The sequence below is a fragment of the Trichomonas vaginalis genome, chromosome II, assembly GCF_026262505.1.
Source record: "Trichomonas vaginalis G3 chromosome II, whole genome shotgun sequence".
Classification (NCBI taxonomy): Eukaryota; Parabasalia; order Trichomonadida; family Trichomonadidae; genus Trichomonas; species Trichomonas vaginalis.
Genome location: NC_067204.1, coordinates 3,717,250 through 3,733,617, shown reverse-complemented (window position 1 = coordinate 3,733,617; position 16,368 = coordinate 3,717,250). Strand labels below are relative to the sequence as shown.

General features: G+C 32.9%; 8 protein-coding genes and 4 pseudogenes across 12 annotated transcripts, besides 2 other annotated features; 4 read left to right on the top strand and 8 right to left on the bottom strand.

Annotated features, from left to right (window-relative positions):
• Positions 1-6,157: part of a mobile genetic element that runs on past the window's edge.
• TVAGG3_0480770 lies at positions 146-690 on the bottom strand (annotated as a pseudogene). The gene has a single exon. A coding segment is annotated over exon 1 (545 nt).
• Positions 2,477-2,729, bottom strand: TVAGG3_0480760 (annotated as a pseudogene). The gene has a single exon. A coding segment is annotated over exon 1 (253 nt).
• On the bottom strand, positions 3,375-3,527 carry TVAGG3_0480750 (uncharacterized protein; the record flags this gene model as incomplete). The annotated part of the gene is made up of 1 exon (XM_051235848.1): positions 3,375-3,527. One exon carries the CDS (start codon positions 3,525-3,527, stop codon positions 3,375-3,377), a length of 153 nt encoding a protein of 50 aa, XP_051093672.1.
• On the bottom strand, positions 3,547-3,947 carry TVAGG3_0480740 (annotated as a pseudogene). The gene has a single exon. A coding segment is annotated over exon 1 (401 nt).
• TVAGG3_0480730 (uncharacterized protein) lies at positions 4,515-4,922 on the top strand (the record flags this gene model as incomplete). Its single annotated transcript, XM_051235847.1, has 1 exon — positions 4,515-4,922. The coding sequence occupies one exon, from the start codon at positions 4,515-4,517 to the stop codon at positions 4,920-4,922; it is 408 nt and encodes a 135-aa protein (XP_051093671.1).
• Positions 6,158-6,607: 450 nt separating the features above from the next.
• On the top strand, positions 6,608-7,188 carry TVAGG3_0480710 (uncharacterized protein; the record flags this gene model as incomplete). Its single annotated transcript, XM_001309966.2, has 1 exon — positions 6,608-7,188. A coding segment is annotated over one exon (581 nt), but the record flags the coding sequence as incomplete, so codon positions are not given.
• A 271-nt stretch (positions 7,189-7,459) lies between these two features.
• Positions 7,460-7,702, bottom strand: TVAGG3_0480700 (serine threonine-protein phosphatase family; the record flags this gene model as incomplete). Its single annotated transcript, XM_001309967.1, has 1 exon — positions 7,460-7,702. The coding sequence occupies one exon, from the start codon at positions 7,700-7,702 to the stop codon at positions 7,460-7,462; it is 243 nt and encodes an 80-aa protein (XP_001309968.1).
• Positions 7,703-7,720: 18 nt separating this feature from the next.
• Positions 7,721-7,960, bottom strand: TVAGG3_0480690 (uncharacterized protein; the record flags this gene model as incomplete). Its single annotated transcript, XM_001309968.2, has 1 exon — positions 7,721-7,960. The coding sequence occupies one exon, from the start codon at positions 7,958-7,960 to the stop codon at positions 7,721-7,723; it is 240 nt and encodes a 79-aa protein (XP_001309969.2).
• A 262-nt stretch (positions 7,961-8,222) lies between these two features.
• TVAGG3_0480680 lies at positions 8,223-9,042 on the bottom strand (annotated as a pseudogene). Its single transcript has one exon. A coding segment is annotated over exon 1 (820 nt).
• A 489-nt stretch (positions 9,043-9,531) lies between these two features.
• Positions 9,532-13,599, top strand: TVAGG3_0480670 (uncharacterized protein; the record flags this gene model as incomplete). Its single annotated transcript, XM_001309969.1, has 1 exon — positions 9,532-13,599. The coding sequence occupies one exon, from the start codon at positions 9,532-9,534 to the stop codon at positions 13,597-13,599; it is 4,068 nt and encodes a 1,355-aa protein (XP_001309970.1).
• A 60-nt stretch (positions 13,600-13,659) lies between these two features.
• Positions 13,660-14,141, bottom strand: TVAGG3_0480660 (ribosomal large subunit biogenesis; the record flags this gene model as incomplete). The annotated part of the gene is made up of 1 exon (XM_001309970.2): positions 13,745-14,131. The coding sequence occupies one exon, from the start codon at positions 14,129-14,131 to the stop codon at positions 13,745-13,747; it is 387 nt and encodes a 128-aa protein (XP_001309971.1).
• Positions 14,142-15,135: 994 nt separating this feature from the next.
• Positions 15,136-16,368: part of a mobile genetic element that runs on past the window's edge.
• On the top strand, positions 15,200-16,336 carry TVAGG3_0480650 (uncharacterized protein; the record flags this gene model as incomplete). Its single annotated transcript, XM_051235846.1, has 1 exon — positions 15,200-16,336. The coding sequence occupies one exon, from the start codon at positions 15,200-15,202 to the stop codon at positions 16,334-16,336; it is 1,137 nt and encodes a 378-aa protein (XP_051093670.1).

Below are 16,368 nucleotides of genomic sequence, written 5' to 3'. Positions count from 1 at the left end.
AAAACATTTATGAAGAAGTCTTGACAAAATTTCGAAGAAGTCATGAAAATTCAAGAGGGTAGAAAAGAGGGTAGAAGACAGGTTAGATCTAACCTTCTACCCTAAAATATATTTTTACTGAATTCAATAAAAATAAATGGTTCATTTACTCACAATATTTTTGTACAAAACGACCCCAAACTTTTAACTTCTTTTCTGCAGCTTCAAATGCTATCTTAGCGAGTTCATATTCTCTAAATTCTCTCTTTAAATCTTCTTGTTCCCATTGGTCTAGTTCGTATGGAGAATCTCTATAACCATAACATTTCTCACGTTCATGTTCTAATTGTTTTCCGCACATTTTTCCAACTTCTTGTTCGAACAAAGGTTTAGCATTCTCTACTGTATCTTCGAGTTCTTCTTCATCTAACTTCTCATGAACTTTCTTGTCTATGGAGTCCATAATATCTTTGACATAAAATGCATACTTTACAGAGCACCATTCAGCAACAAAATGAACGAGGTCAGCATGTATGTAAATACCTTTGAATTCATTCATAACGCCCTTAGTAAGCTCATAAAATGCTTGTTTTGAGGTTGAGCCACTTTTGGCTCGACCGTATTCTTTCAACCAAAACTCAAGAATTTCCTGCATTTTAGCACTATTGAGAAATCTGTTTAAATGGTTTAACTTCCTGCTTCTCTTGCCATCTTTGTTTGCATTTATATAACCATCCTTGTCTCTACGTAAGACTTCAATACCGTTATAAGTGCCTTTTGTGAATGTTTCGCCATTAGATTTGTTCGTGAACGTTTTTGCTTCGACTGACATATCTGTTCTTACATACAAAATAAAAAAATAAATGAAATAAAACTAACTTTATTTTTTATTTCGGGAAAATTCATGAAAATTCAAGAGGTGAAAAAACAGGTGAGATCTCACCTCTTCACCTAAATTATATTTTTCAATACTTTTTCAGCACTTTTCCGTAGTTATATATGAAAGACAATTCGAGATAAAAGTCATAGTACAATGGAATAATATGTTGCACACCATTTGTTGTGAACCAAACTTGAAAGTCAGAGAAACTGTTACTAGGTGGTTCGTAGAATTTAGAAGCAAAGTCATAAAAGTCCTTACCAATACATAGAAAACTATTGTTGCTTGAACTGAAACTTGCATGACACATAACATTTTGAGGGTCAAACACGTTTCTATAAACTGTCAAATCTGCTGGTGGAAGTATAAATTGAAATGGACCATCTGGGTAATGGTTCGTTCTGGTTTAGTAACCGAAGAAATTGTGCCCAAGAACGTTTGTCTACTTCCCAAAATAAAAACTCTGTATCTCTTGGAGGGTTAATTTCAATCTTTTGAAATGAAACGGTGGAGTTCATCTTGTCATATTCTAGTTTCAGATAGTATGTTCCATTTAGTAAAGAGTCGTATTTTTCTTGAAATTCCCAATAATATTTGTTCATTTGAGTTTGAAAGTCATTTAGAGTTTTCTCAAGACTTTCGTCTGAACGAACTGTAAAGATTCTCATTTCGTCAAATTTGTCTATTAGACCATCATGACCTTTATACTGCCATGAAAATATACTGCGAACATAAATGCGTTAGTTCTATTTGAAAACAAAACTCTTCTAAATCCTATTGCTTTGCATCTGAAGGACTTTGAAGCCAACGAATTGGATAGTCAAACCTGTATATTCGGATGAAATTTCTTCATCTGATATTGTCCTACCAGCATTTGTAAAGATATAGTCTAACGGTTTTGTATCTGCTACTTTTGTTCTTTGTTTTTCAACCTGAAGCATTTAATATATGTAAAAATATATTGTTTTAAAATGGTATGCCATATAGCTTCTTGAATTTGTTAAGAAGTATTTGAACGTGTTTTCCATCTGTATCTCTAGTGTTTACATAAGCATAGCCTTCCTTAGTAAAATATACTTGTAATTTTCCTATAGTTTACGCCGGTATAAAAGTAGAAAGAGTCTTGTTCTTCGCTATAGTAGTAAAACTCAAACGTATGCTTGCCATAGTCTGTAATTTCAATTGTTTCATCTTCTAGTTCGTCGACAAATTCGAATACAATATCTCCAAATTTGCTTTGTTCTTATTGTTTTCAGAACAATGACCCAACGTAAGTTTTCAAGTCTATTGTCGTTTCTTATACGGTTTATATGGTCTACAAAAGGTAAATTGTTAGGATTCAGTATAAAATGAGTTGCAATGACAACAGTTTAAAATAGTTTTTTCCACTCATCTTCATAATAGCATATCCGTCATTTCGCTCCCATTCGCTTAAAACTCTTTTTGTCTTTTTTGTTTCTGACTTCAAATGACTCACAACAGTGAATTTCATATTTCTCATCTAACAAACAAGTTTCCCAACGGTCTTCTCCAACAACTCAGCGTACATTTCAAATAAAATAAAAAAATATTTTTTTAAAAATATATTGTTTTAAAATGTATGCCATTTCATATTTCTCATCTAACAAACAAGTGTCCTTCAACTTGAGGTTCACTAACATCGAAAGGCATGTCCATAAGACGTTCTTCTTCTAACCTCTCTAGTCTGTTTGGATAATTTGCACGTGCTGTTTCCAAATCCATTTCGTAGCGAAGACCAGCCAGTTTGTCATAGACTTTTATGGGTCTTCCTTCCTATATTTAAACTTCTTCGAAACTCTCCAACCATATCTTTGCAACTCTGCTTTTATTCTAGCAGATTTCTATCCATTCTATATGGGGCATTTTTATAAAAATAAAAAAATTTTTTTCTTTACTTTACATAACCGCCTGCTGCCATAAGTCTTTGACGCCAACCCATACCAGCTAATGAAGGTTGACTTGGTTTAGTTTCCAAACTAAACTTTGGTTTTGGTTATCTTCAGTTTTTGGTTTCTCTTCTTCTATCGGTTTTTCGTCACTTTTCGGTTCCTCTGACTTTACCTCACCTGCAGGAACAGTTGTGTTGTCAACATCTTCATAAATATCATATGCCATTTGTTTTTGTTTTCCTTTCAACTTTTTGTGTTTGTTGTAAAGTTAGAATATTTCGACTCTAAGTCAATGAGATGTTCTATAATGAACTGTTGGTCAGTGAAGTAAACTTTTCCATCTGTTGTCTCGAAAGCTCCTTCAGACTTCAATATTTTATTTGTGAGAGTCTGTTTCTTTTTTGAGATACTAGCCGTTCCATTTCTATGAAAAGTGACTTTATAGTTAGGGTTTGTATTTCCAGACCTGGCACTTTCTATTATTGAATTTTTCTCTTCATCTGTAAGTTCTTTGAAGCAGGTTTTGACAATGGTTCTGAACTTTTTGTTGTGGTGTCAAATCTACCGTTTCAACTTCTTCGGTCATTTCATCTCAGTAAAAAATTTTAGTTTGGTTTGTTTTCAACTGGTTGTTTAGGTTTTTTAAGTCGGTCTAAAACTTCCTGAGGTATAGGAAGAACTTGACAAACACGTTGTGTAACTGCTGGAAGCCGACAAATCCATCTTGAACCCATTTGTCTCAATGCTGTATTGTTCATTTCATCTCAGTAAAAAACTTTACATTCCCCACGTTTGAGGCGGTTGAGGTTGGTTATTGTTTACCCATTGTTGTGCATGGTTATATCCTCTGTTAAAGAATCTTTCACCTTGGTCCATATAGTGTCCTGCTTGGTTATAGTAGTCATTTGCTTTGTTATAATAGTTTCCTGCTTGTCTTCCTACATTGTCCATCCATCCTTGAACTTTTCCTCTTGTTTCAGGATTTGGAATAAGATTTGTTGCATCTCGTGCTACATCCCAACCTTTCTGTACAGTTTGTATAATAGGTTGTGCTTTCTCTTTAAGTATACCTAATGTACTCAAAATCTTCCTTCCAACTCCAAATACACCTCTGGCTATTGTTCCACTGCGGGTAAAAATCTAGATGCGACTCCTGCTAATGCGCCAAATAAACCCATTTCTTATGGGTTAAAAAATGACGAATCCAAACAAGGACCCCTATGTTTCTAAAGCGACAAAGAAAGCACTCATGGTAAAAATCTTTAGTTCAACACAAATGCTTGGTTTATGGATATCTTGGAAAACATTCCGAGAGTTAGAACAGATGGACCACCATACTGGCTAATATTTGTCGGTCAAAACACAAGATACTGTGAAGCCATACCATTACAGTCCAAAAATATTTTAGATGTGAAAACTGCTTTGACAATATTCGTTGACAAATACCATCCAACAAAACTGACATCTGACTGTGAAAGTTCTTTCAAATCAGATGATGTAAAAAACTATCTGCGTTCAAAAAATGTAAACCAATATTTCATTGTCGACCAAAACCATTCTGCTCTTGGTGTCATTGACGGTTGTATAAAAATGTTAAGAGACCTAAACCAACCACAAGGTGGTGAAGCAAATGAAATGTCATATGACGACAAATATAGACACTTCTCCATGGCAAAGATGAGACAAGTTTTAAATATTTACAATAGCCGTAAACAAAAAGGTTTGGGAAACCACTCCCCGAAGAAATGAAAAACAACCCTGACTTAGAGAAAGACTATATATTTAATAATTTAGTCAAAAGAGACAAACAAGAAAGAATGCCGGGCTTCAAACTTCAGAAAGGTGACAAAGTAAAAATAGAAATACCCAAACGCGACCCATATGAAAATACTATTGACTATGACAACAATGGGAACCCGACAGGTACTCACATTCGTGTTCGTAAAAATAGAAGAAAGTATACAAGAGAATATTATGAAGTTTTAGGCAAACATGGCAAAATGTACACACTGCAAGCAGAAGATAAAACTACTATTGTCAGACCTCGTTTCAAACTTGTCAAAGTTCAAGGTGGTATACTTTCAAAGACAGTTCCTAACAAATATAAGACAACTCCTGACGAATATGCTAAAGAAGTTGAAAATGACGACTAAGCAATTCTATACCATGCGTAAACTGTCATGTAAGGTGGCATGTAGTCTTTACTTTGTCCCGTTGTTTGCGTATATCCTGAAACGAAATGTGTATGGTTTCCTTCTCCCTGAGTGTCATCCCAGTAACAATTTATAGCAAACTTAACGTCCTCTTTAACATCATATCCTTTACCTTTTGTTATTCCTGACCAATCCCAATATCTATGCTTATGCCAACCTGCTTGAGATGTACTTAAATCTATGTAGTGACTGTGTGCAGGTAAATTTTCACCTGAAATCGTTTTACTTCCACCTGTTTCCTTTGAAGAGTTTGCACAATACAAAAACCTGTCGACTATTTGTTCCCATGCACCAACACCAAACATTACTTGAGGACCTCTTGCTTCCATAGATGTATAAATAGAACCTACTGGGTTCATTAAATCAAACATATGAGACATTATAGGATTGTCTCTTTTGAACTTAAAATATAGTGCAACTATTTCAGGTTTCTTCTGGTTTGTGTCAGAATATTTTTTATAATATAATCTTATGTTTTCAGGGTAGGTAAAATCTTGACTATAATATTTATTTCTGTCATCTTCATAATAGTATACTATTCTCGTTTTTTCTATTGCATTATATCTTTTATATCTATAATAATCTAAATATAATGTTAGCTTTTGTTCATCTACATGTGGTGTTCTGACGTCATCTCCATAGTCATAATAATATGGTGCTGGAGCTGGGTCAGGCAATGTCATATCTGTCATTTCATAAACTCTTAAATATTTCTTTTGTTCGTCTCCATATAAGTTTAAGTAGCAGTTGTTGTCTAATGGAACTTTAACTTGTGTACCATCATTCTTTTTATAGCTTACATACATTTCATTGTTATTTTTCGGAATGAGTTTATACCGTGTACCATTTTTTAAGGAATGTACAAACTGCCATCTAAAATATTTATTTTCTTCATTGAAAGAAAAGTCACCAACAATAGTTTCAATATTTTTTGTTCCTATCAAACTTTGGTATATTTCATTGACATATGTTTTATCTGCTTTCTTTTCAAGGCTAACGTTTAAGTCTGTTATTTCAGAAGATGTATGTGTATGTCCAACGGCACTTTTCCTGTTTAAGGTTTCTTGTAAGTTTGTAATATTTGCAATGGTATGTGTATGTCCAACGGCACTTTTCCTGTTTAAGGTTTCTTGTAAGTCTGTTATTTCAGATATAGAATGTGTATGAGTCTTTTTAGAATATTCGTTTTCAGCTCTTGTCACTTCACTTGACATTTTATTGTCAACATATGTTTTGTCTGCTAGTTCAGGATGAGTATGTTCTTTTGTTGCATAAGCATTGTTAGCTCTTTCTTCTTCTTTTGCTATTGCATCGTCTACATATTCTTTGTCAGCTTTGTTGTCAACATCTGCTTTCAAAAGAAGTTCATTTATAGGTTTCTCGTTTAAAGTTCCTTTTGTTGGATTTATACAGACAGTATTGTTCTTCTTGTCTTGAAATAGAAACTCATCTGTCATTGGGTTTAATGTCAGTTTTAAGTTTCCTTCTTTCAATGACTCAGATATCTTAGAATAGTTTGAAAAGTTTGTTGTGTTCTTATTTAGAGCTTGCATAATGAGTTGTCGGTTGTGTTGTATTTCTCTCATGGAAGCAATATCTTTCGACATTTTTATTCTAGATAAAATATGCTTCCAATAGAAAAAGAAAATTCAAGAGTTGCTACAACTAAACCATTAGATGAACTTTTTACTAATGTCGGTCAAAAGTTTGAGACAGAGACCGTAAAGCATGAAGGCTATCGTTTTGACTACCCATTAAGATGGTTAAGAGACCCATCTGTCACAAAAGCTATTGGCTTTCGTAGAATGAAGTTTGTGTCTGTAGAAGATAAAAGTTTTCCATTTATTGTAAGGTTTCATATAGATTATATATCTGAAGGGAAACGAAAAATGTGGGAAGAAATTGAGCTAATACAAGTTGACCTTTCATCTTCTCTACAGACTGCGTTAAAAAATATAGAAGATAAAATAAATTCATGTTATGCAAAATATGCTGATGAATATGCAAATACCGAGAGCACACTTTATGTGAGAATTGTATATGACAAACAAAATTCACAAGTGTCATTTCAAATCTACGAAGACAATCCAAAGAAAGACGAACAAATATATACAGAATTCACTGCAATGTCATGGTATTATTTGCAAAGAATGTTAAATCAGAAAGTCAAACTTCCTTTAGCAAATATTTACAGTCGATATGCAAGAGATGAACCATATTTATTTAAAGATGTTTTCGACCCAGCTGCTATTATTGTTCATGCTTCATTTTCTGGCGCCCAAAACTCTTTCTTATGCTTGGCAAATGACTTTTACGAAAAACCTACAAAGTTATACGAACCACCAAGTGGAAGTATTTCAGACTTTCAAGTATGGTTTACTACAGATGGAAGAAAAAAATAATTCCATTATACCATGCGTTTTACTTAGAACTTAGTTTCATATACAACTACTATCGAACGGTAAAAATATAATTTTTTAATACGGTTGAGGTGTTGGATTTGGTTGCCAACTAGACTGTGGTGCAGGTTCAGGCTGTTGTATAACAGGAGCTTGTTCTTCTGGTTCAGGGTCTTTAGGTATAATACCAACAAACTGACCTACTCTTTTACCAATATTTTTGACTCCGTTCCAAATTCCTCTTCCTACGGTTTTTATTCCATTCCATATACCTCTTCCAACATTTCGAAAGAAGTTTCCAATACTACTGAAGAAACCCATTTTACTATATGTAAAAATCTAATGTCCGCCTAGTCTCTTACGTTTCCTGTTGAGTTCCATAGCATTCTTTAACTGGAGCTCATACATTCTGTTTCTCCTCTGGTAGAAAACATATTCTGGGTCAACTCCTGTGTTCGCGTCATCTGCATAAAGTTGTTTATATCCCACTTCAGGGTTTGTATAAAACTCTTTCCATCTCATATTTGCATACCATGGTGGCAAACCTAACGCAGCGTCATTTGACATGGCAGTTTGCATTTGTACATCTGTTGGCACTTGACCATAGTTTGCCATTGCAGTTTGTATTCTAACTTCATTTGGAATATTCTCTGGGTTTGGTTGTCCAGGTTGCTGTGCATTCGCTAAGTTCTGTGCGTCCATTTAATATTAGATAAAAATATCTCTTACGAGTACATATGCTGAACATTTGCAGGCATTGGTTCATCTTCATATTCTCTGTACTTTTCTGCCACGTCAAATAAATAAATGACACAATGGAAAAAACCTAAAACAAGTAGTCCTATTTCAAACCACATTTACTTACTAATAAAATTTCTTTTGTTATGACACTTTCTCCAGTTTATAGGACCTCTCTCATATTCTATCTTGTCATATATAAACTCATAGTCATGTATGTCCTCTAACCATTTCATGACACTTTCCAAACCACTTTTATCGGATGTAAAGTAAAAGCATGGATGGTTATGTAAAACGTCTAAAGTTTCTAAAGAGTCTCTCAAAGTCCAGTCTACTTGGTATTGAAAATCCCATGTGTTATAGAACGGCGGGTCCACTATAAAGAAAACATTTTCCTTGTCTTTATATTTTTCATACAAATCTGTCCAATGACATCTCACAAACTCTATACCCTCAATATATTTTTCTATGTCCTCTTTGAAAACATTTGTATAGTTAAGATATAAAACTTTTGACATAAGTGTTTCAATGTCATGAACTCTTATAGCACCACTATATAATAGTCTAGCAGATATACTATCCCAGTCTATATATTCTGCTTTTTTCAAAACCTCTCTCACAATATTTTTCTTATCTAATGGTATACGTTCCATCTTACCTATAGGTATCTTTTCTTTTAACTCTTTCAATATATTGTTTGTGTCTGGTATATGTTTGAGACGGTCCATATAGTTGTCGAAGTCATTGCATATAATCTTTGAGTCTGGGAATATTATATGGCACAAATGGGATATATAGAAACTTCCACCGAACAAATCTACAAATGTTAGACCATTCGGTAGTTTCTTAAGTTCTCTCAATATAATATCTTTACATTTACTCTTATTTCCAAAGAACGGTAACGGAGGTTTTGTAAAATTCATTTATATATAATAATAAAAATGTTTTTCCTGAAAAGTGACAGAAAAGTGACAAAACATGAAAACATATATAATTTGTGAAAAGCTCCTGGAAGACCCGTATATATAAGAACTTCATTTATAATAATCATCTTCAGGGCTAGAAGGCACGAAGTGCCTGGAAGCCCCACTACCTTTTTTTTTTTGTGTGAGCGTTATTCAGATAAAAAAAATGGTAGAACATAAATATCGAATTTATTAAAATAGATTATGCTAAGCTAAAATGAAAGTTACAAAGAATAAACAAAATTTTACGGTTCCCTTCCTAGATAACCATGTTTTTCCATCCTTTATGACTAAAATGAGTGTAATCAATATGATTTGATATCAACTAACAAAAAATCTCAATCTTTAATTTGAGAAATCATATATTTAACTGATTTACTATATCTTTCCGGATTATATCAATATTTTGAGAATTTTTGATGTACGTTTGGAAATTAGGAAAAATCAATGTCTGACGAGAAACTAACAGATTCTTCTTCAATAGGAGTAGACAGTGATGAAGATTATTTCCTGCCTTGTCCAAAAATCTCATTTAATCATGATATTTTTAATACTTTACAGCAATACGAAGAAGAATTAAAAAAGAATCTCGATAGTTTAGGGCAATCACCACACTCAAGTGAAAGTTCCAAAGTGGCATCCAATATTAACTCTATATTATCATTTGAAGACTCAAAAACAGAATTTTCTAAAACCGAATCTAGAGATAATTTTTATTCAACGGGTGGCTCACTAGATAAGCGTTTTATATCAAGTGATCAAGATCACAAATCATATGAATACGAATATATTTCATATTACGATGAAGAAGATGATAATGAGCCAGAAGTAGAAATTGGTGGCAAAGAAAAGATACCTACAGAAGTAAAGAAGTTCGCAAATTACAATTTTATGAATACCTTGACATCTATAGATGATGATAAAATTGAAAATGAGAAATCTCAAGAATCATCAACACTTCCTGATGGTATGGGTGTTGCTGAAGGTAGTATTGTACGAGGAAATACAAAATCTGATAAAATTACAACTAGCGATATTTTGAGTGACATTTCTGATTCACCGGTAGAACACGTTCAATTAAAACATCTTTCTGATGAAGGAGCTGGTCAAAATCAAAAGAGTAGTCATACTTCTGAAGAAAATACTCCGGATCTCGCGATTCTCGGTGCAGATTTATCAGGTTCCGATAAAAACGGCTCTGATAATGAAGATGAAGACTCTTTCAATTCGACAAAAGCTTCACTAGATAAGCCAATAAATAAAAGTTCTCCAAATGAAAAAGTGTCAGATTCTCCAAGCAAAGGCAACTCAATCTTATCATCTCCGTTCGGATCACCATCGAAGCAAGAAAGCACATTTGTATCCCATACTCTTGAAGATATCCCTGAAGAACCTGAAGATGAATTTATTTCTCCAAAAGCAAGCGAGGTCATATCTGGCTTGATTGATGGCAAAAGTACTGAAGAAGATTCAAACATGGATCTAGAAAAGAACCAAAGTGGAACATTTAACTCTTTTATTTCAATTAAAAATCTTAAGAGTGTTCCGAATTCAATTATATCAGCTGATTTCGTTAGTGAGCTTAATGAATCAAAGAATGATGATAAAGATAGTATATTATCATCATTTACTTCAGCTGCTCAATCACCAAATAAAGTCGAAACTCCAGGAGACTCTGATTTTAATAGTGTTATTTCAGCAAAGAATGAAGTAGTTTCTGAATTTAATCAAACAGTTTCATCAATTAATGATAAAAACAAAATATTTGATTCTGAAGATTTTGATGACTCAGCTTCCAGTGGTTCACATAAATCAGAAAAGAAATCACAGCAAAGTTCGGACTTCATTTCAGAGATTAAATCAGAAGAAAAATCATTTGGAAGTTCAAGCTTTATTTCTACAACAAAATCTACTAAAAACGGAAATGAAAATTCCATATCAGAGATACATTCTGGTATTGCAATAAATGAAGATTCTGATAATTTTATTAGCGATCCAAAATCATCCAAAGTCATTTCAGAAGGTGGATCTTCAGATTTCATTAGTTTCAGCAAATCAAGTGTTGCTCAACATGCAAATAGTGATTCTGGATTCATTTCATTTATTTCTTCAAAGAGCAGCAAAAAGATTAAACAAGATGGATCATCTGATTTTATTTCAACAATTAAATCTGAGAAGAATGCATTGTCATCTAGTGAGTTTATAACAGATGATACTTTTGGATCGAAATCACCATCCGGAAATTCAGATTTTATATCTGTAATTAGCACCGAGAGAAAGAAAGAAGATACCGATGATGATTTCATCTCTACAATCAAGTCTGAAAAAGAATCAAGTTCAAATGATTTTGTTTCAACAATAAAATCGGAAAAAGAACAAGTTTCTAGTTCAAGTGGCTTCATTACTACAATAAGTTCAGAAAAGAAAGAGAAATCAGAGTCTGATGACTTTGTTTCCACAATCAAATCTGAAAAACAAAAAAGTGATGGTTCAAGTGACTTTGTATCAGTGATTACATCAAATCGCGGTGATTCTAGTGATTTTGTATCAACAATCAAATCAGAAGAACAAAAAGTTTCTGAATCTGATGATTTTATTTCAACAATGAAAACAGAACCTTTAAGGAAATCAGAATCAAGTGCCTATATATCATTTGTCAAATCTGAGAAAGCAAGTTCAACTGATTCTGATGATTTTGTATCAACAATCAAATCAGAAAAGAAATCCACTAATTCTAGTGATTTTGTTTCTACAATTAAGTCAGAAAATAAGTCAAGTGAATCAGATGATTTCATATCTACAATTAAATCGGAGAAACAGCAATCTGAATCTGATGATTTTGTTTCTACAATTAAATCAGAGAAAAAGACTGATACAGAATCATCCGATGCATTTGTCTCAACCATCAAATCCGAAAAGCAGTCTGCTGTTACTTCAAGTGAATTTATTTCGGTATTGAGTTCTGAAAAGAGAAATGTCTCAGGATCGAGTGAATTTATATCAACAATTACAACAAAAGAGGCGTCAGAAAAAGCTTCTGATAGCGATGACTTTGTTTCTACCATTAAATCTGAAATTCATAAAGATTCAGCAATTGATGAATTCATTTCTACAATTAAATCAGAGAAAGATGTTGAATCGAGCTCAGATGAATTCATTTCAACAATAAAATCAAATCACTCTGTTGAATCTTCTGATGATATTGTTGAAACTATATCAGAAATCCAGTCTCAAAAGGAAACAAGTGATGATTTTGAATCAACAATTAAATCAGTTCGCGAAAATGCTGATAAAAGCTCTGCAAAATCAGAAAATAATGATTCATTACCAGATGACTTCATTTCAACAATTAAATCAGTTGAAACAGCCAAATCTGATGCGGAAAGCTCTGTTACAAGTATCAAATCTATTCCTTCAGAAAGCTCTCAACGATCAAGAAGAAGAAAGCGTAAATCCAGCTCATCTACAAGCAAATCCCAAGTTTCTATTAACAGAAAATCTGAACCTACCGAAAAATCTATTGACGACGATTTCATTTCATTTTCAAACTCAAAAGCTACTGTTCAATCACCAGAGAAGCAAGCAGAAAATGAATCATCGGATAATGATAATTTCATTTTCCAAAGCCCTGCACCAAAACAAGCAAAAAGCCGTTTGAATCCAGAAAAAACTGCCAAAGATAACAAAAATACAAAAGAGGATAAGCCTGTAAAAAGTGACGGACCAGGTGAACTCGGAAATCTCCAAAATCTTACTGCAAACTTGCAAGCAAGCAATCTCAGTAATGAGACTGTTTTGCAACTGATCACTACTTTATCCAAAATCGCCGATCAAAACAAGAGTAGTCCTGATCATCACCATCATCGACACCGACATCATCATCACAGATCATTAAACACAGATGAGATCCCTTGTATTCCAACAGTGTTCAAGAAATACTCATCTGCTTCGAACACTGACCAATCTTCGTCATCTGCCGAACCTATTCCACAGAAAAGATCAAGAACCAAACTTTCAATGTCAATCCCACATGACACAAATGACTTCCTAGATTTAGAGGAGATATCACCGACAAGTATCAGCGCTAGTGATATTCCTCAAAATGACGAAATTCCGAAACCAACATTCATTTCATTCAGAGAAGATGAGAAAGACAAGAAAGTTCGTCTTAGTCTTTCAAGAACCAAACAAATTGGAGACATTCCTCCGCAAAATGAAAGATCTCCATTAAAAGTTTCGCAGAACACAATGAATTCTCCATCAATTAAATTGTCTCCTATTAAGTCTAAGCAGAGTCCGACCATCACTCGCTTTTCATCATCACAATACACTACTTCCGCTTATCCATCCTATGGAGCGTATCCTATTGATGAAAACTTCATATCTACTATCAGAACAGCTAGAGTACAGCTTGCTTCTATACAAAACTCTATCTCAATCTCAAGACAAAAGAGGGCAATGCACGAATCTCGTGTTTCCTCATTTAAGTACACGAAAAATCCATACAACGAGTAGTTCTATTCATTCTTTATAAAATGTTTGTATTATTTATTCTTTACAAAGCTGATTTTTTTCTGAAAAAAGAATTTGTAAAATTTTTTTGTTGTAGTATGATTTTGAAGTAATAAAAGAGGCTTAGTAGAGAATAAAAATCTTATTTTTAGTGGTTGTTGAGTTCCTTGGCAACAAGAGCATCACGCTTGGCCTCAAGCTGAGCATACTTGAAGCGCTGGAAATCGTTCATTTGAGCCTTGTTCTTGCGGGCGATAACCTGCTTGCCCCAGGCAGATTCGTAGAATTGCTTGACAAGATCCTTAGCAGCGGCCTTAGCAGCTTCTGGAGCAGCATTACGCTGGATCTTAGCGACGTAGTCGGTGAGCTTAAGGCGTTGGATTGGGATGGTCTGGCGTGGAGCATCGAATTCGAGAACATCGATGAGAACACGCTTGTCATCAACGATGTCAACAATAATAGCAAGCTTGTCAACAAGTTCACCGAAGTTAATGAGGGCAACACGACCGATTTCAACGAACTGTTTGAAGGGCATTCGTGAAAAGGTCGACCAAACGGTTTTGACGGTTTCATAACTATGGGATTTCGATACTTTGGTGGCCAAAATTCATAGATTTAGTAATTTGAATGTATGGAAAATTTAATCCACTCTTGAAATTTCATTTCTAAATATGAATTGTAAATTTGATGTCTATTCATATAGCATATATGCAATATTATGTATTGTCAATGCTTATTAGTGGTTTAGCATTATTCTTTTTTGAAACTAAATAGACCGGTAAATGAAATCCAGTTTTCATAATTTTAATTGTCAGAATTTTGGAGTATTTTAGTTGTTAACATGATTTTCTATATAAAATAGATATATTTTATAGATTTGTTTTATGAATATAGCCATTATTTCCCTTAAAATTGCAAAAATTTTATATTTTTCGAATTTTTCCTCATTAAAATTAATTCAAAAATCTAACTTTTATCTAAAGTTATCAACTGATTAAATTTTCTTGGTTTGCAACACCCGCTTTTATAATACTGCTTAGCAATGGCATAATTCGAATCTATGCTTGTACTTCGAGAAAATCAATCAAACGAAATGACATTGGATCATACAATTCAATTTATATGTTCCAGTGAATAGCGTTAAAAAAGACACGTTTGATATGACGTCAAGCCGATCTCTCTACTTTATGAAATTTTCAAATTTCTTCCAAAAAATTTGGGCAAAATAAACAGAGAAATCGCAAGAAATACATTCGATCGCTTAAATGACAACAAAATATTTATAGGTTTTGCAAAATATAATTTTGCCAATCAACACAATTTCATAGTAGTATATGTGGACGGGTTTTGTGACTTTTTTTGTAAACGTAAGAATTCATACAATATTGAACGATTTTGTATCATTTTTTTTAACATATGAAGTAAAAAATGTATGATTCTTACGGTTTTTATTCTCACGTTTTTGAATAAATTAAGATTTAAAAAATTTTCAAAATTGTAAGACATTTACACTCAGCCCATACATAACGAAATAAAAAAATAAAAAATTGACTTCTTACGTAAAATTAAAACTAAGTTAAATTTATTTTTTATTTTATAATAAATGAGTATAACAACTAATTCATTGAAATCTTTAAAGTTCACTAATTCAGAATTAGAAAATATTTTAGAAAATTTTGGAGACGGTTCTTATCCAACATATATGCAGAATGTGAAAGAGTTTTCCAGATTGTTGAATGAATTTAAATATAACGGACCAATTACTAAAAAGGCTATAATGAGATATTTATATCCCAAAAAAGTTGAAAAACAGGAGAATATTCCTCTTTATGGTCCAGAGGACCTGGGCTCAGAGAGCCTTGAAACACCTCCTGAATATTTTGAAGAAAAAATTAAACAAGATGAATATTATAACGATGAGATTGAGAAATTGGAACAATTAAGAAATGAAATAGATGAAAGAATTAGTGAATTGAGAAATGCTGAGAATGAAGTAGAGGGTTTAATGAATATCCCAGCTTCAGAATCAGAAGTTCAAAAATCACATGAGGAAAGATATAAAAATTACTTTTTGGAATCTACTAAAAATTTATTAGATGGTGATATTGACGAAACACTTTCAGAAGAAGGCACAAAATTTATTCATAAACATAAGCTTCAGTTTATTGACGATGGAGATTATCCATGTATATTACTTTCACCTCCTCTTGATTCTGAAAAATTCAAAAAAGCACTGAAAAATGTAACATATGCAACAAATACGATTAAGAAAGAAGACCATGATATTTACACAAATTATTATTTAAATAAATGTACAGGTGTTGATAAAGTTTTTGATTTGTTAGATAAAATATCAAAAGAAACAATTGGTACATATAAAATTTTATGCGATTGTGGTTTCATTATTGAAGATACCAATAATGTTTCATATGAAAGAACAGCACCGAAGGAAGACGAAGTGGAAAGGTCTATACCATTCGTTATTAAGAACATAAAAGATATGAAAACTTATAAACATTATATTTATTCATTTATTTCAGAAAAAATGGAAGCAACCCATAAAACATCATCTCATCATTTTATAGCTATTCATACATTCCTTTTCAAAGTTGTGAAATTAAATAAGACAGGAATTAGATTTAATGTATCAGGGTACGCATTCTTGAGTAAATTAAAATGTATTCGTCACGTCGCAGATGATAAAAATTTATGTGTTCTTAATTCATTTTATGGGTTTTAACCCTGGACTCTCTGAGTCTCGGACTTTAAAAA